General features: G+C 29.1%; 1 protein-coding gene across 2 annotated transcripts; it reads right to left on the bottom strand.

Moving 5' to 3' along the window:
* Positions 1–5820: 5820 nt before the first annotated feature.
* On the bottom strand, positions 5821–11019 carry LOC114417247 (beta-glucuronosyltransferase GlcAT14A-like). 2 transcript variants are annotated; one of them, XM_028382384.1, is made up of 5 exons: positions 10563–11019; positions 9415–10125; positions 6981–7056; positions 6778–6893; positions 5821–6606 (listed from the first exon to the last, which is right to left on the bottom strand). In XM_028382384.1, exons 2-5 carry the CDS (start codon positions 10010–10012, stop codon positions 6098–6100), a joined length of 1299 nt encoding a protein of 432 aa, XP_028238185.1. In that variant the 5' UTR covers positions 10013–10125; positions 10563–11019; the 3' UTR covers positions 5821–6097. The 2 variants fall into 2 exon arrangements, with proteins under 2 accessions (XP_028238185.1, XP_028238184.1); XM_028382383.1 differs by having other exon boundaries at positions 9415–11019.
* Between the last annotated feature and the right edge of the window lie 14410 nt (positions 11020–25429).

Raw genomic sequence — 25429 nt, 5'->3', positions numbered from 1 at the left:
TCTCCTACATGAAATATAAAATATACTAGTATTTGTAATTGCCAGTTAGTAGTATTTATTAATGACTCGGTTTATTAACGTTATTTTTATGATATGTAAGCAAGAGTATTTTCATCATTAAAATTATAAATTGATAAATTTATGCAAACAGTTACCTAATGTCGGATCCAATGCATTTAGCAATGGGATGATGCATCATGCATGTACGAAATGGTCACGGTGCACATGTACGAAATCGGATGATGCATCATGCATATACAGCTATTTTACTTATTTAATTTAAAGGTATTTTATTTGCAAGTTATTAAACTTTAGAATCCCTTTTCATTGTTGTTTGGGTAATGTATAACGTTGTTCAAATTAATTTAGAGAAATAATTTTATTTTTTATAAAAAAATATTCTAGAAAGTTAATGAAAAAGAAGTTATTTTTTCTAAAATAATACTAGTATGAACTAAATTTGCGGCAAACCCTTTGTATTTACTATTTTTTTCTTCTTTCCCAACATAATAAATGTGAACAGACTGTATAGCTTTTTATTAATAAACGTATAAACGTAGTATCTTTATTCATAGTATGTACGTTACCCCATGCTATTCTGTATTTTTGCCAAGTCCTCCCTTTTTTTGCGTGAATGCCAGATTTGTTCTGAGTTGTTGCACACTTGCATTCATAGCAAAAGTTATGTCAAATATCGGTTTCACAATATTTTTTCATGGGTGCTTTAACTGCTTCATTGTACTAACATTACAATATTATACAGGCAGAAATTAATGCCTGATTTATTTAGGAATTTATAATTTGATAGCATTTGGGTTCTTTCTCATTTATGAATAGTAGGATATGATATAATTGGAGTGTAAAGGGAAAAAAAGAAGAAAAAACTTTTCTTAAATATTTTTTTATCAAAAACATAATGTTCTTTTATGTTGGAGACATAGTATCATGAATGGTGTACTGTTCTGACGTTATTCCTTCAGAGAATTCTCCTATAGAATGACACCAAATTAAAGCTCGGAAAGTTAATTAACAGATGGTGTGCAATATTTTGGGATTATTGTATTGCCATTCTCATTTGTTTGGCAACTTGTTACATAATTACCGGTGAGGCTGTGACGATTATTCTTAATTAATTAGATATTTTCATAAAAATGACATTTAAATAAGAGAAACTAAGTAATATATTAATAGTGTAAATTTTACATTTTTATTTAATCATAAATTAATATATATATATATATAAAAAGTTTATCGACTTTTAAAATAAAAGTCTTAAAATTAAAAAAAAAATTAGTTGATTGATAATATAAAAAATTTACATCAATACTATATAATCATTAAAATATCAAATAATTAGTGTAAAAGCTAACAATTTTCAATTATAAACCATCCATGATTGAATGATAGTATACAATATTCTTATAACAACAATTTTAAATTTTTACACTTTGTTTTCTAATTAAATTAATAATATATTTTAATTTAGACATTGAAACTTAATTGATGATATGAGAAATTACGGGTGAATGGGTTCGGATAAAAGCACTATTTCGTCTTAAATATAACAACAAAAAATATGACACACTAAAAAATATTTTTTTTCCAACTTACCCTTTTGTAAAATTTTGTATTAAGAATAAGAAATTGTCATTCAAACTAGTACTTCAATTAAATGAATGATATTTTAGAGATAATAGTATTAAATAAGATAAAATTAATTAAAATTTTCTTATATTTGAAATCACGAAAAAAAAAATTCCTTAAATTTGAAATTAGAAGAAATATAATGTAAAATATCACCCTTATTCCTATATATAAAAAACAATTACATAATTCATTAAAATCAATACAAATAATTACATTAATTAATTTATCATAAATTTTAATTTTATCCAAAGACTATCCATAATTATTTTTCAAACAATGAACTTATCTTGTTCGTTGAAAATTCAATAAATAATACATCACTTTTATAAAATAAAAAAACACAATCATTTAGGATAAAAATAAAATTTAACAATAAATTAATCCTATATTTCTTATAATTAGGAGTAACAAAAGGAGACTACAACTACAAGCCACTAAAGTATCCTACGACGAAAAGAAACTCCACAGGAATCTGCTAATAACAACTTAACAACAAAAAGCAGAAGCAGTATCAAACAAATGAATACCAAAGGAAAGATCATGAACCTTACCAGCCAAAGCATCAGCAACATAATTACCTTTCCGAAAGATATGAGCTACTTTAATATGGTCTATGAAGATACTATTACTATTATTAGCTAACATAAATTAATGAATTGAATATCAGCCTTTTGACAAACAATGCACCCTCTACAGTGTTTTTTTACGCTGCAGTCTGCAGAGGATCCTTACCTTGGTTAGGTTTGTGGTCCAAAATTATTAAGTTTGAAGATGTGGCCTACAATGGAGCTGATTGCAGTACCCTTGTGTAGCCCTTTTATCCACCAAAACAAAACACAGTACCTTTGTGTGATTGTGTAGTTGGTTGGTTCCAATATCCTCTTCAATTAATGAAGTGGTTCTAGTTTGAAAGGTTAGTTATAAAGGAAATGATATCTCTTGGCTTGGAAGTTTTTGTAACAACAAAGTTAAATTTCAACCCAATTGGCTTAGTGATGGAATATTAGAGTGTTTACATAAGGTACTGTGATCAAATTGAATCTCATTGTTGCTGTAAAAAAAAAAACATTGAGAGATTGTTTTCTAGACATTTAGAAAATTGCTCTAAAATATAATTGATCAGTCTCTTCAAAATAATATAATTGATACCAAGCGTCATTTGTTAAATTTTTCCTTGTTCATACATATGACTTAATACCACACGATAGAACTATCTTCGATATGTCAATCACTTTTTATATGGGGCAGCACGATTTTATTTTTTTTTATAAAATTCAGACAGAAAGCATCAACCCAAAGACATTAATTCCAACTAGGTTGGCACCAATGAAGGGCAGCACTTGATTTAATCAGAAGAATATTTGATTATTTCAAGCCAAATTCAAGTGAAGACCAGTGCATTTGCGGGGCAAAATCGGAAATATTGCCACTAAAGGCACTAATGTTGATTATTTCAAGCCAAATTCAAGTGAAGACCAGTGCATTTGTGGTCCAGCTCAAGTGACCCAACAAAAGGTGTTGTGGTCATTGGAGTTGGAGCAGCCAACTGCGTTGATAACTATAGTGTCTCTCAACTATCTTTTAGTTATTGGAGCTATTCATAGAATTGCAAAGCAGGTTAATGGCTGAGGTGGTGAACTTCCTTTATGTGCAAGTGATGGTAATTGCATATGAAGTTGTCATTGAGGTGGCTTGTAATTTGTTCAGTCTAAATACATTAGTCCATTGAGGTGTAGTGGCTTAAATATCTTACTGAATTTTTTTCATTTCTTATTCTATTCAACATTAGTTAAAATTTAGGTACAAAAGGAAGTTTAATGCCTTGCCTTGCCTTGCATGGGAAGAGGGACTTTCTACTGGGATGGAATACTTCATGACCTTTCACAGGATGAAATAGTTCCAAGTTACTTGAAGCTAATTAGTCACATTGTTTACGGAGAGAATTTGATAACAATGGACCATTGTTTCAATGTAAAAAATATGATTGGATGACACTATATATCTGTTTGATACTATTAATTAGTATGTGTTCTTACCAAGTTAGGAAGGTTTTGGCAGTCAAAGAATTTTTATTCTTCTAGTCTTGTACTTCATTTGTATTGCAAGAACATAGGATAGAAATTGAAGAGGGAAGGAAAACTAATAATAATAATAATAATTCCTTCGTTTGGTGGAACGAGATAAAAGAAAGAAGGTATCTATGTGTGAGTTTGATTACATTTTTAGGTTTTCTCGATGTATTTTGTATACATGACAAAAATATTGTTATTTATATTATATTTTATTCTTTAGTTAGAGTATTTATGCTATTTTGTACACGTATTTTTAACTTTCCTTTCACAGTTTCTTTTCTTGTATTTTCTCTCATGAAACTACTTAATAAATCATCTCACTTCTTATTCATTTTCCTTCTTTTCATTTTCTTTCTTTCCTAAACCAAATACTATCAATAAGCCTTATATTGTCATTCAATATCCATGAAATAAATAATGTGCAATGGAATATAAGATGGTGGATGGACCCAAGCTTATATTGATACCAGCTGATTAGTTTAAAAGGTTGTTGCATGCAAAGTTAGAACATACTAGTATTTAGACAGATTGAATTATTATATTTTTACACTGTGTTTTCTATAGGTACTGTGTTTTCTATTGTATAGGTACTGTGTTTTCTATTGTATAGGTTCGAAATTAACACAATCTCACTATACTTACATCTTAATATATAAGTTTATTGAGGGAAAACAATAGTTTTAACTTTTTAGGTTTAATGCAAATGCAGTAAAGTTGGCAGGAGCAAAAAATTAAAAAAGATACAAATACTTTATCCTAGTCCTCCTCGTGCATCCAATGGTGGACCATGCCTCTGATGACTAATTGGCAAAGAATCCATGTGAAGGATCTGTTGTCCTCTTGAGTTTGAAGTTTGAACTAAAGACATGTCCCTTGAGATGCGCTCTATAACATGCTAATCATGTTCCCTGATGAACCGCAGCACAGAGATTGCAAGCATGGTTAGTGCTTGAGGGGTAGCCAAGGGTGCAAACATTGGTGCTTGCTCATGTCAAAAGTTCAACTGAAATAGTTTGCTTGCTGTTGGTGCCTCACCAGATTGGAGTATAAAACCACACACTGTATATACAGTATACCGGTTAAAAATTTAAAATGCAAGGTGCTCTCGAAGGATAATTCATGGACTAGTCTTCATAGAATGATAACAAGAGTAATAATATTTGGAAAACAATTTATGGACAACCAATATGTTATGACACCTAGACACCTAGTGAGAAAGAAAAAAAAAGAAAAAGTATAAGTTATATGATATGATAGGATGAGAGAGAAAGAAACAAATGAAGGGTGTTGATAAGGTGTTTAAAAAGAACAGATATTTATATATCACTGTTCAACATATTTAGACACTTTAACATTTTAAAAGTCTCATTGATATTTCTTATTTTTTTCTCTTTCTTCTTGTCAAATCAAATACATATAATATCTATCACTTTTAACTATTACATATTTTTCCTCTAGATGTAAATTAGCGTATAAATGTCCAAGAATCATTTTCCAAATAACAATTCATGAGTCATATCCCTTTTGCTTATTATCATCTCTCAGGAAAGAGAAACTATTATCGACTACCTATACTAGTTATCAAACACTCCCTTCAGCAATTGACATGTGCTAGAGATCCCACGATATCTAAGAATATGTCTAAAATAATATACATAAGTGAAAGACAATTCCAATCTTATGAACTAGATTCTAAGGTTAAACAAGATTTAAATCCAAATTTTAAAATGATATTAAAATTAACCTAAAAATTGTTTGACCTATAAAGCTACACATTATCAAGTCAATGAGTCATTATTAGCAATTAGCAATTCGCAATTCACAAATGTCCAATTCTACAAATTTCATACTTGAGATGTCTTATTCTCGACATGACTAGAGTATGTTAGAAATCACACATTAATTAGTTATAAGACCAAAATAGTGTTACAAGTGAAGATAATCCTCACATTATAAGTTAGTTTTTGAAGCTTAGTTAGATTGAAGCCTAAATTCTAAGAATATCCAAGTGCATCCTTAACTAAACAACTAAACTCATGTTTATATTAAATTGTATGAAGTATAAGTAATGCCTACCTAAATATATATCCACAAGAAAATAGATAACCAACCAAAAGTCCAATGTGAAATTTAATTGCCTTTTTTTGTAACTCAACAAAAAGTGTTGCAATTGCATAAATGGTTGCCCGGCAGTGCAACCAAAAGCGTGCCTAGACCGAAACAAGCACCAAAACTGCTGGTGTGAGTGCTTGTTGATTGTTAATATGAGAACCTATATTGAACACAAAATTCAGACCTTTTACATCAGATATATATGATCTATAACCACACTTATGTACACTTGACATCATTCATCCTACTTGGAGGGTACCCCTTTGTCACAAACACTGCTTGCTTAGAGATTCTTTAGATAACAGCACCTGAAGCAGCTCACGTAGCCTCTCAGCACCAGGTCCTGACCTAAACATTGTATCATTGCCACGAACAGAACAAGGGTCTGCCCCACCATCTGTGTTCCCATCACACCATGCACCAGGTGAAAATCTATGTGTGCGCCCCAGAAGTTCTTTGTCAATCTTGTCTAGCACAGGATCCTCCTTTGCAAATTTGCGCGCGAAGAGTGCCTTGCTTTTAACCATTTTGTCAAAGTCCTTCATAGTTAAAGAGATGGGATGCTGCTTTGGAGGAGTGTCCCAAGCAATGTAGTGAAGATCATGGTTTACCGCCGTGTGACGGAATTCCTCAGTGTTACAAACGACAGTGTGAAAATATCCCTCTGGCGAGGAGATAAAATTTGTGTAATACATTAGCATAGTCCGTGGAAAGTTATCCCATCCCCATATACAATACTCCACAAAGGACCGAGTCAGTACAACCCAAGCTGAGCCTGTTCACATAACATAAGAGAAAAATATAGGATTCTGCCATGTTGATAGCCAATTAGTAGCTAGATATTTTATAACCCTAGGACTGCTAAACCTTAAAAGGGCATCTTACTTTAAATTTGCAGTAGAAAATAAAATTTATAAATGTTTATAGATAATAGATATAGACATACCAGTAAACAGTTTAAAAGACGTCGGAAGTGTTCTTCGTTGAGTAGTCAATGCTAAATCAGATTTCTTTGATAAGTAAAGAGCAGGGTCAATAATGATGGGTCTTGCTCTTTGGTTCCTGCATATAAGCAGTAATACAAGGAAATCACAATCAACTGCAAGGGGAGAAAAACATGCAGAATATAATTTAGAGCAATTCACTCACAGTTTCCAACCAGCAATGCGTGTGTGTTCAATGAAATTGATATTTCTTGACAGATTTGAGAAAACATGAAGCAAATCTGCAAAAGCAGGAAACAAAAATCAGATGACTTCACAAAGCATCTATATGAATCTTGATTTATATAAATAACAAGGAATGATCTATATGAATCTTGATTTATGCCAAACAATACCAATACGCAATTCAATCAAACTCAAACTATAAATACATGATCTATATGAATCTTGATTTATGCCAAATGACAGAATATCAAAATATTAGCAACGCAGAAGATGCTGAAACCAGAAGACTCAAATTATTGAGTATAACAAAATACCCTCAAGCAAATTGTTATGCAGTTAAGCAGGTACTAGAAACTTTATTTTGCATTTTAGGTCAAAACGGAATACATCTTATACTTGACAACAGCCCAAAACAAGTTTAGATTTGTAGTATGAATTTAATCCATCTACTTGAAAGGGAGTTATCTTGATTCTTGAGTGTTGAACACTTTTGTCCAGCTCATACTTCACCATCATTCCCAGCAGTATAGTAGCTCTTGTCATGCAAAGAATAGGCCTAACCATATCATAATCTATGCCGCACATATATTCATAATATAAGTTGTGGTTTCTTCAGCAACTGATTGGATTGGGAAAAAAATCCTCTGAAATTTGTCTCTTAAGTGAGCAAGCATAATTAGTAATCAACCTTAATTTTAGAGGATTAAGACCACAACGCACTTTAATTAATTCAACATATACCTTTACTCACTTTAGATACAAACTCACAAGGCAAATCCACTTAGATCAGAGTGCATAACTTTTTTGTGGAAAAGAAGATTCAGACCTTCCACAAAAACAATGACTACATTTATAGAAAAGAAGCATCATCTAACATCTGCTGTAGTAATGAAAGACCTTGTTTAGCATCTCTGTTCTAGAAGTTCTAGATTATGAATGTAATCCAGCAGATATCAACTAGAGTGACCTTCATAATATCCAAACAAATCTTTCAAATATTTGCACAAAATGCAACTAGAGGAACTCCAGAAGAAATTCAAGAATGCAATGTTACTGGTGACAAGGCATACATCAAATCTTCAATCATAAGACTTCAAAATTTTACATCAAATGGGATAAAGCTTGGTTGTTGTTGTTGTCATCTTTCAGAGCTAGACAATACTAACTTATGGAGATTCAAATTGACACCCTCACATTTGTTGGGCATTAGGGCAAGCACTGAACGCTAGTAGCAATGATTTCAATATCAAAATAGCCTGAATGGTAAGAAACTAGAGTTATAAGGATTTACACTACTTTGAGAATTTAGACAGTATTACCCTTAAGCACATCATAGAGGCTACACCTGCATGATCTAGATAATTTCTGTTTTACTTCAGGAACAAGACTCATCCCTGAATTACTGAAAACAATTATGCTTTAGGCTAGAATGACAGTGACGGAAGATTCGAAGGAAGATTAGAAAGAGAATTTCCTGGAATTAGCAACACGATTAAACAATAGAATCACAGGGAAAGTAAATTAATGACACAAATGAACTTATTTCTTTAGCTTAGGCACAAATTTACTTGCTAGCCTTCTACAGTGGAAGACATGTAACATGAAAAGCAACAACTGTGTTTAAGAGTATGTAACCCATTAATTCAATCATTAGTTGTTTAAACAAACCGAATGATGTTACAATGTTACATAGAGATCCATCCTGAAACATTAGCAATAATCATGATGGATGAAGATGAACTTCAATAATTGTTTCCTGTTGTTAAAACATCATTGCCTATTTTTAATAAAGGTTTCTGTCCTCAAAACATAAGTGTGGTGCTCAAGGGAAATAAAGCAACAACTTGCTAAAAACGAAAGGCAAGCTACACGAGATGTAGCAGCTTAACTACTACTTGACATTGTTACACATCATAACAATACACCCCGTTAGATTTCAGCTTAAAACCAATAGGCACCAAGTGAAGTTGTCCAACAGATATATAAGCTGCAACCCGAGAATTGAGGTCAGGCAATGTAGGACTTCCTAACACCTCCCTCCAGGGATGCCTATCAGAACAAGCGAGCCTATTAGAATAGGCAAGAACCAAGATGGGTTATAGGCTTTGATACCATGTTAGATTTCAGCTTAAAACCAATTGACACTAAATGAAGTTGTCCAACATATATATAAGTTGCATCCGAAGAATTGGGATCAGACGATGTGGGACTTCCTAATGCACCCTAATACCATATGGTTTTCAAGTTTTTTAAAACCTTAGTGAAACAAGCATCATGTGTTCAAATCCAAAGAAAAGTTCGTAAAGGCTCACTATATCCTTCCATGACCAAGAAATCCGTAGCTCATGCATACGCATTTTGACAGGAATAACAACATATAACATCAAAAAGCAGATAAAGGGTCAGTTACTAACCATCCTGTGTCATAAGAGGATAATCTGAGGCACTGAGGTTAATAAACCAGTCCCACTCTGAACTTTCCTTCAATAATATTGCAATAGCTTGGAGGGTACAAGCAATCATTGTAGGACCCTTATAAGTTACCAAATTTGATTGAGACATAACACGCACATTCTCCACCTCACGAAATATTGGATCAGCTTTCACTGCATTTGCCAATTCCAACCTTTCCCGTGGCGGCGCCTCAAGATCTAAATGCAAGATGTATTGATTCCTTGGGTGGTACACAGCTTCTAGTGTTCTCATCATCCTACGGCTATCACCCTTGGTGCCTGAAATAAGATATGCAAACCTCGGTGCCTCCCTCTTCACCACACTAACATTTAAGGACCTTTGTATATCTGATTCCACAAAATATCCACTTGAATCCTCTGATCTCTTGAAGGAAATGATTTCAAACGGTGACTGTTCTCCCCCGCCATCAGAACTAAGTAATCCAAGAATGGCTGTCAGAACTAGACTCATAGATATAATCAAACTTGCAAAAAAGGGGAGAATCCACTTCCTATCACTAAACATCCTTCCTGAATGAGAACCGACATTTTTCCTCATACTCTTGTGGCACAGCTAAACCAAAAATCAAACTTCAAAACCCTTTCACTTCAAGGGCAAAAACCAAGATCTCTACCTGTGCTCAGTTCCTGCAGATGAGTTTAAACCCAAATCTGCAAGAACCCACCACAAATCTTTAGACAAGTATAGTTACAATGATTCAGAAACAGAACCAAATCCACCTTCTTAACAAGTATAGTTACCACATAAGCAGAAAAGGGTCCATCTTTTCTGCAGGATAGAACATAATTTTCAAACATAGATGCTTATCCTAAATAGACATCAATCCACACCCAATGCCAAAGATTTGGGAGCTAAATAAGTAACATATGATATGACAAATTGACAGTGGTTTTTGGTTAGGGGAGCTGGGACCCACCTCTAGATAACAGGCTCAGATCTGATTATTACTACCAAATCATAAAGGAACAATTTTTATTTAAGGCGCAAAAGGCGGAGGAAAAACTTCACAATAAGTCAATCTTCAGTCTCTTTACAAGTAACCTACCTATATTGGAATTTTAACTCAAAAAAGAAGAAAAATCCACACCTCAGATTTCACCTGTAGAGACTTAAATGCAAACTCGCTCTTTCTGCTTTCTTTTACTGTTCCCAAGCCAAGATCTTGTCACTCCAAAATTAAATACACCAATATAAGAAACTGAACACACTTGAAAGGCAAGTTTTGGGTAACTTCAGATTCAAGAGAAGGTTTAGTTTAAAGAAACTGCTCCAAACCAAGGAGCACAAGAGAGAGAGAGAGAGGATTCAAAGTGATGGGAATTTTTGTTAATGATGTGTGTTTGAGGGTTATGAGGAAGATGTGTTGTCAAGAACAGGGTTTTCTAGAAAGAGTGATGAGATTGTGTTGTGTTGTAGTACTTTAGTTGTTGTATTGGCCATTCTTCTCAATCTGGGTGGCCACAGATTCAGGAGTGGTGACTTTGCTTTCAATGCTTTGTTGGTTTGGTTGGGCAAAGTTTTCATTTTTTTTTTTTTACGTTAATCTCTGGGATTTTAATATTCATGTTTGGTTTTGATGATAATATTAATACTTAATTATTATTAATAATTAATAATAATAAACACACGCTTCCGTTTTAACGTTGGTGTTCTTTACACGTTAGTTTTTCTTAAGGTCCTTGCATTCCTTTCCTTGTTGTAACAACAACATTCATTCCATTTGGTGGTGGCTGCCATTTCTTTTTAGACCTATCCTCTGGACATTCCAATTCAAATAATATAAAATTATCCCATTTAGCTCAATTAATTGAATAAAATAGAATGTGTATTATAAATTTTTAATATTATATTTAATTTATATGAATAAAAAATTCATTATCTAACTATTTAATATAATTGTATATTAAGAATTTTAACAAAAAATTGTAACTAATTTAAAATAATCTCATATTGATTGAGTCACATATTTGGTAATGTGGCTTCCATATTAATCTCATTGTCTCTTCCTTTTCAATCCGAATCATCCTTGTGTTGCATTGAGGTCGTATTAAATTCTCTTATAAAAGAAAACTATTTTGTTTCTTTCGTGATAAGTGCAAATACCTTAATAAAATAAGAGGAAAGAATTAGTCTGGTGAAAAGTTAAACATTCCGTATCATTTTTTTAAAATTTAGGCTGGTGCTTGAATTGTGTCTGGTAAGGGTTTCTAATAGTTTATAAAGTTGTTTTGATTAATTTATAATCTAGTTTGACTAAATTAAGTTTGTCTAATGCACAAATTGTTATTGTAGCTTATAACTTATTTTTTTCATTTTCGGCTGACAAGGTTAAAGCTATCCTATTTAATTTTTTATAGATAGTTTTAACGAATAAATGAAATCTAAAATAAAAAAATAAAACTTATGCACAATAAAAAAACCTATATTTCTTTTATATTATATTAATTAGATTTTTAAAAATTATTTCAAGTAGCTAGTTTATAAATTTAATTTTTATTTCAATTTTACCTCACTAATTTCTTTTTAAAAATTTAAAACAATTTTGCGTAATTTATCATCTCACACGCAAACAACAAATCAAATAAAATAAATTATTTTGAAATTTGAAATTTTATTTTTCTTTATTTTGTTTAGAATCAAATTATTTATTTTAATTAATTATTTCATTGTTTATTTTTAATTAAAATATTTAGTCACCGAACAAAAGTTGATAAAAAAAATGAAAAAAAAATATAATTAAAAATTCATCAAATATTATTGAAAATGGTTTAAAAGAATATAAGTTTATTAAGAAATTGATTTTAAACAATATAAGTAAAATTATCAAATTTTACCATTTTTTTATAATATAAAATTAAAAAAAAATATCGTCCTGCTTTTTTTGTACACTTATTTTCTTTTTATAGTGTATTTTCGTTTACCCTGATTAATTTTTTTCTGGAACCCTAATTAAAATTTACAGATAACTTGTACTTTCTATTTTTTGTTTTGGTAAGAAAACTATAATTGATGGTTTTTTTTTTAATGAAAAACGTTGAAACTTGAATGGCATAAGTTACACGAAAAATATTTACGAATTAAAAATTGAAACAGTGACTTCGATTATTATTATTATATTGATGAACAAGACAGCTTCTTAATTTGAATTAATGGAGCTCCATCAAAGTACAGATGATGTATGTGTTGATAAGGAAAACTTAATGAAAGCATGTTGTTGGTTGATTTTAAAGAAAGTTTGGTTAGTGAACTATTTGTGAATCTTTTTCAAATACTTACTAAAGAATTTTGTTTCGCGCATTATTTAGTTATTTTCATAAATACAGGATTTATGGATTTTATCTTTGTTATAAGATCGTTAAAAAATTAATTCAAAATATATTTTATCTCTGAAAAACATATAATTTCACATTTTATTAATATTTAGTTTCTGACAAAAGAGGTGGGGAAAAATTTATTCCCATGAGATAGGAATACCTTTTCATGGGTAAAAATTCACATACACCATATTACTAATCATTATCTACTACTCTCTCATTATTTATTCATGATACATACTTAATTTTTTTACAATCCCGTAAATTCATTATTATCCCATTAATATTCTTACAATTTGATTTATGTCAGTTTCATTCATATATTTTATAATCATTTTTCATTTTCCTTTGATGCTCATTTTTTAATAGGCAATTCTTGTTTTTCTTTCAATTATTGTAATCTTCAAACACATACAAAGAGGAAATAAGGAATGTTATGATAATTTTTATTATAAAGATATTTTAGTAATTATAATATATTTTCAAGAAAAAGTAACTCTACTAAACACATGTTTTAATCATCCCTGTGAATATAAAAATAATCTCAACCAATTTTAATGCATATTTTTTAATAATATTCAAGAATAAAATTTCCATATTATATTTTCAAAATAAAATATTCGTGAAATAAATGTCCCCTAAATTTAAAAATACACTAACAGTCTAAAACTAGTGATGAATCTAGAGAATTTAGGCAACTAAATTAAAATGGCTAACAACTGACTGCATATATGATTGGTTTTGTAAATTTAGGTGTGATTCTTTTTAAGTAGAGTAGTGTTAGAATTTTAAATATGGAAAAAGATTTTATTAAAAAATTAATCTTATCATATTATATATGTTGTTAACTTAGATACTTAAGATTGACATAATTGTATAAAATTATGTTGTGTTCTCATATGAAAGAATAATTTATTTAACAAACAAATTAGTGTTTGATTCATCAGGATGTAAAATTTTCTTAAGCTAATAGCAACCATACACCAAGATTAATCTTTGACATTATAGATTAAGGGACATCTGTGTTTTGTGAACAATAAAAAAAAATATTGTTACTTAAATAAGATTATCATCTCTTAAAAATACATATTTTATTTGCATTATAATGAGTTTAATTTTGATTCATCATTAATGTAAATCATTTTGTAATTATCACTTAAATTTTTTTATTCATAAAAATCGAAAATAGTTATTAAGGGATTTCCAGCATCTCATGCGTTATACTCAAGAGCTTATTGAGATTAGACTACTAATAATAAATAATTTACATAAAAAATTGCAAATAATTTATATAAGAAATAATATATCACATATTGATGTGTATGATATGATGCTTATTAGGTGCACCAAGCATGTATCACCATATTGACCTTGGGTTTTTTTTAGACATGGTGTGGAAGTTCCAATGACTCGTGATGATGATCCCATGGAGTCGAAGCCTTCTAGCAAAGCTGGGTAACTCTGATGAGTTGTACGTTTTGTGGATATCATTATAGGTAGTGCAATCTATACCAAAGTCATCGATGTAGATGACGCTTGAACCAATTCTCCTAAACTATTATTCTGAGTTAGATATGATATCACTCATGCATAGGGTAAACTTTGAGGAACATGACATACATATGCATAATGTTGCAATGTAATGTGTGTATTGAGATTATGTGAAACATGTGTGTCATTCATTTCATGTTGTTGTATTACAACTTACAAGCATGGGAATAGCAATTTGCGACTTGTGATGTGGATTAATATTTAAATGTCAAGTTGTGAGTGTTTTATTATATGTTATTTTTTGTTAGAAGTAATTTTAAGTCTCACATCGGTTAAAAGTAATCACACATTAAAATATATAAGTTGGGGGGTAACCCTCACTTTTTGAGCTAGCTCAAGGGGTTGAGTTAAGTCTTTCATATTATCCATTTTAAGATAGTATTAGAGTCAATTCTAATCCCGAGTGAAATGCAAAATAAATAGATAATTATAGGTATTAAAGGAAAAAAAAAAAGAGTAGAATCTAAGAAAGGTTGAGTATACTAGAGAGAAGTGTGAAGAGAAGGTATTATTGCTAAAAATGAAAGTCTAGGGGAATGATGAAGGAGATCAGAATCAATGCAATAGAGCGAGGATATGAAATTAGTCCATGAAAAGTATTACAAAGGTTAGAGATTTGACCATAAAAATGATAAGACTTGTTAGAGACTTGGTAAAGCTACAAGAGTTTTAAATGCAAGATTGTTGGATAAAAGAATTTAATCCTTTCACGGAGTTCTTAAATCACCGAAGAATTATGTCTCACTAAGCTTTTTTTTTTTTTTTTTTTTTCAGGAAACATGTGATTATTACTGTGTTGATAAAGCTTGGAGCCTTGTTTTAGGATATGTAACTTGGTTTTATTTTATGTCTTCGTGTATTCTTTTTATGTTATGTGTGATACAAATGTTACGAGGGATGAATTATAGTTAAACGATATATGGAACTGAGTTGTATCTTATATAATTTGCTAGTTTTCGCATGATAATACCTCTTGGGGTATATTTGAGTCAAAATTTTAATTGTAACATTAAAAAATATTGAAATAATTTAAGTCAAATACAAAAATTATTGAGGAGATGAAATGATTAAACCTTATTTTTTGTAGAAATTATATTTGTGTTTTTCTATTCATGTTTCTCATAACGAGTTTTTATAATTAAAAAAGAGATAAAAGGAGAAAATAAAAAAAATGAAATAAAATAAGTAATATTATAAAGAGAGATAAAAACAGTATATTCCAAAAATATTCATAATTATTAATATCTCTCTTTCATAGTTATTTATTCTTATAATATATTTGAAAAATAATATAAAATATATTATAAGAATAAATTGTTTGTTATTTTTTTAACATTTTTTATCTCTCTTTATAATATTGCTCCGTTAATTTCATTTTTTTCTTCATTCTTTTTTATCTCTTTCTTAATTACAAAGAAGCCAGCGAGCAATGAATTGGCATCCTTTAATTTTATCCCCATTATTTATTTCATTACTGATTATATTTACTTTTCTACTCCATTCACTCAAACACAAGTGCTAATCTGAATCATTGATGGCAATGGACCCATAAAATAAACCTCTCACTCAACTGTACCTGGCTCTGGCATACAAGTTATGAAGCCACCGCCAAACACTGCATATAAATTATTGGGACAGGTCCACGCAACATTTATTTAATCAGTGGAGTTTAAGATGATATCATTTTAAATTAATAAAAATATTTTATAAAAAAAGAGAAATCAAAGTACAAGATGTAATTTTGATAATTATTACACCATTTTTATATTTTGATATAAAATATGATTTTTATTGATCAAATTGTTGAATTATATTTATATATTACTAAGATTATTTGTATCAAATTTTCTCAAAATTAAAAAATAACAAGAAAATAATCAAATAATTTATATTTTAATATATTTTAAAATTTTATATTATATCAATTTTAATTTATATGAACGATAAATTAATATAAAATCTATGTGAAAAGAACTTTTAATCCAACAATTAATTTTAAGAAGAAAAAAAATTATATCAGTATAATTTGATCTCTCCTCATTTATAAAATTATTATGATTTTATATTAACATTATTTTTAAAATATTTTGGAATATACAATTATTTATTAAATTACTGTAATTAATTTTATTTAATATTTTTAATCAACAATAAAGTTAATTTATTTACTTCTTTTATTTCAATATTGTTTAAACCAATACATATTTTTTAATAAATTATATCAATTATTACTACAGAATAATATCCATTGAAAAATTATATATATATATATATATATATATATATATATATATATATATATATATATATATATAATTTGCATATTTTCCATTCTTATAAAATAATAAACCTCATTCTCTTAGCATGCATCTAATATATCTTTCTTCATTATTTATCCTTATAAAACATTCCAACTATCTGTGTATTGATAATAGTAAATAATACTCTTAAATTTTAATATTTTCACATCATCCATAACAAATTCATAAGGATAAAATTCATAAATTAATAATATTAAAAAAAATAATCATTTTGCCTACTATTACAATTGGTACATGTAATTCTGTTACAAGTAACTTATATTGAGGACCAGAGTGAGTATCATTTAAATGGTTTAATAATCTATAACGAATATTAAAAATCAATATATATATATATATAATTTTTAAAATTCAAATATATTTCTAACATGAATCTATCATCTTATGTTTTTATCAATTGAATTTTGAAATTGAAAATATAAAGACTTGTTAATTGTTTCTTTTTATAAATATAATTTTTATTTTTATTTTAAAAATAAAGACGTGGTTAATAAAGGTAATTTTGAAACTGAAAAAAAAGGTGGTTTTGAAAACTATTTTAAAAGATAATATATTTTAGAGTGAGACAAAGAAATTTAAGTGTGACTAAATATCCAATTGATAATTATTGTTAGTTTTATATGTGAACTAAATTGTGAGAATATCTCAGGATTTTATAGGAGAGTCATAAATCATAATTATGTTTTTTAAGATAATACTACAATATTAGTTTTTTAAATAAAAAATACAAAATCCCTAAGCTATTTTTGTTTTCTATTATTACTTTTCTATTACTCGTATTTTTCCCTGGGTTATTTTACCTTTTTTATCCCATATAAATAGAAATATGCTCATTAGATTGAATTGACTTGAGAACCCAAAAATCGAAACCAAATTAATTGGATTAGTTCGATTAATGAGATATTTTCACTTAAAATATGCATAAAATTGCTTATAATTATTAGTTCATTTCTTGAATCTATCTTTTTATTTTTCCAATGTGAACCATTCAATTTTTTTATTGACAAAATACGTCAGTTGTTATTTTGTTTTACCCAACCAATGGAAGATACATAAATATAATGGTTAATTTGTTAGTTTTTTATAACAGAAGAAATATTTGAATCCATAACCTATTTCTCTCTCTCTATCCTTTACCACCAATCCAATGTGAACCACTCGATGACTGATCAATTAATTTATATTTTTTATTTAATACATTTTAAATGTTTGTACTTAAATTTCTTTTACTTTATCTTTTCTTTTCATTGATCATTGTCAACCATATTCTTATGATTTTATGTAGTATCTTAATTCGATTATATTTATTTTATAAATTTCAAGTATTTTTTAAAATTCTTAGTTAATACAATATTTTTTACCATCCGAATCACCTAAAAAGACCCTTATTGGTTGGATTGGCTCAGTTTGAGTTTTGATTTTTTTTTTGGTCAATCTCGCAAACCAATCCAATTAAGATTGAGTTAATTTTTTTTTTATTCATACTATTGAGTTGGTTTAGTTTGGGTTATCGAATTATGATAAAAAAATAATTATTATATTTTTATAAGTTTTTATCTCTATTAATTGTCTATTTTATATAAATAATTAATTTTAAATTAATATAAGGTAAAAATGTTCCTTATTTTTTAATGACTGATTATTATTTTTTTATTTTAGGTTTATAGTTATTACTTAAAATGTATGAATAAATTTCTTACTCAAAAGATAATAAAAAAATTACATGATAAATATGATCAAATTAATTAATACATTCGTAATAAGATTATAAAAAATGAAAAAAAGGTAAATGTAAAAGAATTTTTTAATTAAAAGGTCTAAAATATAATAGTCCAATAGTTAAAAAAATAGTTGATTGGGTCATCCAATCTAGTTGGATTGAAAAGATAGAAAATCAAGAACTGGATAAGATTCGAAGTGAAAAGTAAGTGAATGATTAAAAACTCAACAATTTAAATAAAATCAAGACTTAAATATTTGTTACTTCCTGTCATTTAATCTTTTTCATTTTGTTCTAACAATTTTTTTTTCATTGCGTCTTGAGAACACTTTAGATGATGTTTGTTCACTATCTAAAACACACATTTTTAGTGTTTAAAATATTATCTAAAGTTATTTAAGGACGAAAAATAAAATAAACATATTTTATAAAAACTAAAATGGAAAAAAAAACGTTAATTGCAAAGAAAAAAAAATTTAAGCCTAAAATTAATAAAATTGCTTTGGATTTGAAATAAAAGAACCAATCTGAATTAATTTAATCAGTTTAGTTTAAACTGTCGGGCTCATGCTGTCAATATTTTTTTATGAACACTCCTAGTAAAACAAATAATGCAATCAATATTTTATTTATCTTTTATTTTCTTCTTATTTCTCTCTAGATATCTAGACTCTTGAGCGTCAATAAATCATTTTCTTAAACTTATAAGCGAGACACTTTTTCTTATATATCTGAATTATTTTCATCACATGTTCATGTACTATATTTTAACATCAATGATGTTGCATGCGAAAAGTTATTCATTTTTGAAGATGAACACATTACTTATGGCGAAGAAATGCAAGCACAAAACATAATCATTTCAAACATCTACATAAGATTACATGATCGTTCAATTTGTCGCAAGGAAAGACAAAGTTATGGAATTCAGATTCTCATTTTGGCCTTACATATATACTAGGTTGTGGCTAACCATTATATACGAATGTCTGGCTACCATGCTCATGCTTTTTTTTAGTATATCTACTCTTATCGTAGTATCGGTTTATTTTTAGATAAAAAATAAAATGATATCTTTTTAGTTATGATGACTTTATTCTCTAGTCAACAATCAATTTTCAATTCTTACTTCTTTGGTTAGAAAACATGTTTGATGTTCAAGAAATAATTTTGTTTAAGTCATATAAAATTATTGTCGTCAACAAATTTTTTCTTTTAAATGTTTCTTCTAAGTATTTAATATCATTTACACAAATATATATTCAAGATGATTTGAAGTTGAGACAATTGGATAAATTAAAATATTCTCGTGCGGATTATTTCACACATTTCATTTGGTAATATTCCAATTCTTATATGGTAAAAAGATACAAGAACTGAACCCGTTGTACTAGGAACTTTTGCTAAGAGAAAATTTGAAATATATCATAGGAAAATTCTCACTAAGACCCTATAAATTTGATGGTGATACATATTTAGACCAGCTATTTAGGGTGTCCTTTCGGCAGGAGGTAGTTGCGATAGGTCACGGCGCTTAAAGTAGGTACCGACCAAACGTGGCGTGTAGGTGACAGTATTTGAACATATTTCTACTTTCAATGCCTAAGGTGTGCTTGGTCTAAAATAAAAGATGTGAAAGGGAAAAAAATAAAATGAGATTGAAGATTTAAATTAAAATAAAGTATAAAAATATAAGACTCATATGAATTTTTAATTTTTTTATTTTAAATATATGCAAGATGAAAGTAATAGTTGTGTCCACCTCTACCTTCTTGACTTATTTCACTTGCCAAAATTTTCATTGGATTCCATGAGATGGTGTAAAAAACTTTCAAGTCAATATACTAGATAGACGATTGGTGAATGGTGGGGTGGCGATCTAACAATTTTTTTGTTAGGAAAATGTTTTCGTGATAGGTTAAAGTAGAGAAATTAAAAATTTGTTTCACTTTATTTCTACAATGATATCTGACATCCCCTTTACAGATACTTGTTGTAGTTATTTTTCTTCATTTTTCTCTTCTTTCTCCCTCAAGGTGTTAATTAGCATAAGTATCTATACATCATTATTCATTTAATTAAGATACTTTTTATTATGTGCAATGTTACATGTTAATATTTCTTGAAGGGTAAGGTTGAATGTTCACCCCAATTTTGGGTTGATAGGTGGAGGAAAGAGAGATATAGAAAGGAGAAGAGAAAGAGATAATTAAATGTGACAAGTGATATGATAAGAAAGAAGAAGAAAAAAAATATATATATAAAAAAAAAGACATGATGGAGAAAAATTTATATATGTGACGTAGAGATTGATTAGAATAATTACATATTTTTTAATATATTTTTTATTAGAAAGTATTTTTTTTATCCATTTTTACCTGGCATATATTTGTATTTTTAATTTGATGAGATAATTAATAATACTCATTTATATGTCATGTGAAAATTAGATATCATAATAGTCTTAATTATTTAATAATTTCTCCTCTCTAACATATTTTATTATTGGCTTAAATTTATTGCAAATCACAAAATTAGGAGATATCAAGGATTTAATTTGATTTTGGTACCCAACTAATCTCCCTTCTACTTGGTTGAACCATTTTAGGATAATATCTCCATATGTGTCTCTATTCTCAGGCTAGGGACCAAACTCCACATATACCTTGGTTACAGGAGTGTCGAACCATTTGTGCCTTAATGATTTTCATTTATGATTTTGTAATATTTAATAAATAGAAAGATATATACTCCATCCAAACTCATTTATAAGAAAGAAAACAAAGTTTGGTGGACTCATAAACAAATTTTATTAAAGAGTTTCAGTTCAATTAATTGGGTAAAATGTAAATCTTTTGATATTATTTTTCATTTTTACATATAAAAAAATATATAAGTAAATTTTAACTTCTTTCACCTTATTTAATGATAAAATGTCAAAAGTATCATTTGATTGATTGAGATTCTATTTTCAACTAATTTTTTGATTTTTGATCTCAATTTCCAACGAAAGATACTTTGGGAGCATTTGTTGTAAATTATCATGTTATATTTGGAGGAATCAGATTTTTGGAAATATTGTGACTAAGATTTTTCTTTTGTTAGCAATTCATGACTAGGACGTTTTTTTTTACTGAAAAAAAACCTTTTGAAATATCTTTTAAAATTCAAAACAATTTATATAAAATAAATAAACAAGGAAGTTACTAATATTTTAGGAAATAAGTTTCCTCGCCGGTATCTCGAATGACTCCAAATCCTTCAATTCGAACGTGGCATGCTTGTCCACAGTCAATTGTGAATATTACTTTTCTATCGCTGCTCATGCGAATAAAAGTGTAAGAAAGTACGGTGAAAATAAAAATTAGAGCATTCTTGAGAATCAATGACATCCAAAAATAATTTTTCAAATTTTTGTAACAAAATTGAATATTTAATATTTCCTTGTTACATTTTTTAAGAATAAACTTTTAATCCATGAAAAAACACTTTTTAATAATATTCATTATTCAACTTTATATATGAGTTCGGATAAAATATTAATAAAAGTGTGTTAAAAAATTTAATTCAACTATTTTCTTTGTTCTTAAGTAATATGTTTTTTATGTATGGGAGGTAGTATATTGCTATTAAATCTCACGAAATGATTACCCTTTATCAAATAATCAAATAATGGAACTGTTTTTGTTACTTGTCAAGGAAGGACTATGGCACAAGAGCTACACGTGGATATGCGTTTCAAACTAGCAAACCAAGTTGACAACCATATGCAATATGTTATGAAGCTGGAGAATCCTAGGTGTGTATAAATCCACATTGCATTGGTGTGACTCTACTATATACTTACTATAACAATTCAACTCGGGCCAAGTGTGATGAGGCATCGCCAGTGCCCAATGGAATCTCTCATGTGATGTTGCAAAAGTACTCATGGAGGCACTCTCATACACAGTCCTACACTGTGTGATCATTAAAGTGGGAAAGTCTGCCATCATTATAATTAGTACTTTGTCGTTGAAAAAGACACCAGCATATATAATAATAGTAATAGTTCAGGAGGACAATATTTCATAAGTTGTAAAAGTCATCTTGAAGATTATCTATTCTGCACTTATAGGAATAGTTGTTGGTTGTGTTTGTGCATTCAACTTTTCGAAGGCAAAGGAGTAGTATGATGCACTACTTGAGCTTGTTGTTGGCTTTGGTAATATACCTTAGCCACGATTGCATGCCACAGTAAAAAAAGACCCATTTTACCTTTTGTTTCCCAATATGGCACCTTTTACATACCATGCTTAAAAATGAAACATGGTAAAAAAAAAAAATACCCTTTTGCCTTTTCTTTCTTATTGTGGCCTATATCATATCCCATGATATAAAAGATTATGAGACAATGGAATTCATACATATCTTGTGCACTTTGGTAAAATCATGACGGTATTATAGCAGCTTCGGGCACCAACAGAAGTTCATGCGCCCACCCCTGCCCTATCTGGGGGGCCCAATCAACTAGCTAAGTTATGTAATTGAAAGCTAAAAACCAAAATGCAAAAGTTCCTTTCAAAGATAAAGATGTGCCTCTGTAATAATCTCAACTCTGATATCAATCACTTTGTGGATGGGGATCCAAAAAAATAAACCAATTAACATTAAGCAAGGTTGGGAAAAATAATGACGAAGATTTCCTATACAAACCAAGAAAACAACCACAAATAGGCTATGAACTTTGTTAACATGTTAGATTTTTAAAATAATTAAAAAATATTCTGCAAGAATTCATAAAGAAATTTCTCATGTTCACACATTCATGAATCAAAAATCTACATTTAAAGTTTGTGATTAACTGAATGTGCGAATACAAGAAAACTCAGTCTATAAAAAATACCGATTCTTATATAAACGACATCCTAGTAATTAAGGCGAGCTATGGAGACTTTTAAGACTTTAATTCAGACAAAGTAAAAAATGTCATGAATCATGATTTTAATGAAAGAAGTACATATAGATTATAGATACACTGAGAGGAGCAAAAATCTTTAGTGGTTGAGTTGAGACAAAATGTGAAGAACGAAATAATAACTGCTGGACCAGACATAGATTTCTTAATCAACGGCTTCTCTAATTGCTAAATATTCTCCAGAATCAAATCTAGAGAATGGCACACTTTGCCTACACTTTTAGTTGCAGAACAGACATGTATGGGATATTAGCTAGTAAGTAGAGTGGTAGGAGACAAGACCAGCCACCTAGTATTTGCAATTTGTCTGCCTAAGTTGCGGCGTCAAAGTTGCCTACACTTCTCTTAGGACGTAATTAAACGGGCAATATTAGGATACCATGTATGAGAATATTAATTGGTTTCTACTTTCTTGATACTTCGGGTAACATGATGTGCATTATTATTGGCTTGGGGTAACTAATGGACAATAGTGTGCATTTTAGAAATCTAAAAATGGTAACAGGCTTAAGTCTTTAAAATGCAACCAAGAGTTTAATTAGAACCCCTTCGTTTGGCTGGTAGGTTTTAAATTGTGGTCAAAGTCGCAGGTTTGTCATGATCTTTAATATCGTAGAAAATTACATATAAATGTAAATGATGTGGTCGCAATTACAATCCTGTTGTGGTTACAGAAATTTCAAAAACTTTGATGTTCTATACCGTTTTTTTTAAACCTTGCTAACTATATAATGGTTTAATTTACATTTTCTGGGAAAAATAGAACAAAAGCACGTTATTGAAAACTGCCACCATATGAAGTGGAAGCTAAAACAAATTCAGAGCTTAAAAAGCATTAGTCCTGACAGTGTGCAGCAACTAAGATATATATTAGTAATTTGCATTCTTGTGAATAATCAAAAGAATATTTTTGATTTCTTTTTTTTTTTTTTTCTGGGGGAGATTTTCATGTAGTACCTGATTAAGGGAAAGGTATATTCCTTTGATAAAACTATCACGCCATTTTGATCGAGTCCCGGTAAAGAGAGTTGAGAACTTTATTCAGGGTGTCTGTCACAAGTTCTCAAATAAAGACTTTACCAATTTAGTCTTAAATGAAATTTTTTCACACACATTTAGTACTTGTGGCTAGCTGGGCTTCAGAAGTCTTCTGCCATATATAGAGAGATAGAAATAGAATCAATTCTCCTCTTTCATCACCATGTCTTGTTACAAGTTTTAACGTATATACTATATATTATCACCATGGTGGTTGTGGCTAGCTGTAGTAACTTCTGATGTAATTCTAGTAATCAAAACAAAATGGGAAAAATTACCATTACTTTCTGGTTCAATATTGCATATACATTATGAGTTATCTAGTCACTGTCTTTGGTCTAATAAACTCGTCCCTTTATTTATTCTTGGTCATTGCATTTGCATATATCATCATTCATCACTAAGTAATCTTATTAATTGTGAAGAGTATGACAAAACAACATAAAGAGGATTTAAATTCTGAATGCATATAATGTCTCTTGAAGGTTGGAACGTAAAATCTCCTTTACCACCATAAACATGTACACGTATATGACCAAATTAGTCCAAATAATAATATTAGTATAACAATTTTAATTATATACTTCTGTCTTACCTTATATTGCATTAAAACCAGTTCAAGTTGAACCGAACCCTTTTGCAGTTTGCTTGTTTTGGTTACCATTTGACAAACTCGTGAAAATTTAACCCACACCCATCATATCGTAAAAACGAATTGCAGTTTATGCAGAAGAGAATCAAATTCTCCTTCCAAAACGGCAAAACCCCACCTTTATTTTTTTATGTCTCCCCTTTTTTCTCAAAAAATATCCTCTTTTTTCTCAAAAAATATCCTCTTTTCCATCTAAATCCGTTCCATTATTTAATACAAGATCATGATATATCAAGCGAGTAATCACGCCCCCAAATATCATTGTAAAATTTTCTTGAAAAATATAAATATAATTAGTTTTTAATGCAAGTGAATTAAAAAACACATCAATAAACTCCGAACAAAAAAAAAAAACACGAATATCAAAAACCTAGGCTGATTTCATGAGAGGATTTCGCCTA

The sequence above is a fragment of the Glycine soja genome, chromosome 6 (assembly GCF_004193775.1).
Source record: "Glycine soja cultivar W05 chromosome 6, ASM419377v2, whole genome shotgun sequence".
Classification (NCBI taxonomy): domain Eukaryota; kingdom Viridiplantae; phylum Streptophyta; class Magnoliopsida; order Fabales; family Fabaceae; genus Glycine; species Glycine soja.
Note: the sequence above shows the minus strand (reverse complement) of the source record. Positions and strands in the feature narration are given on the sequence as shown.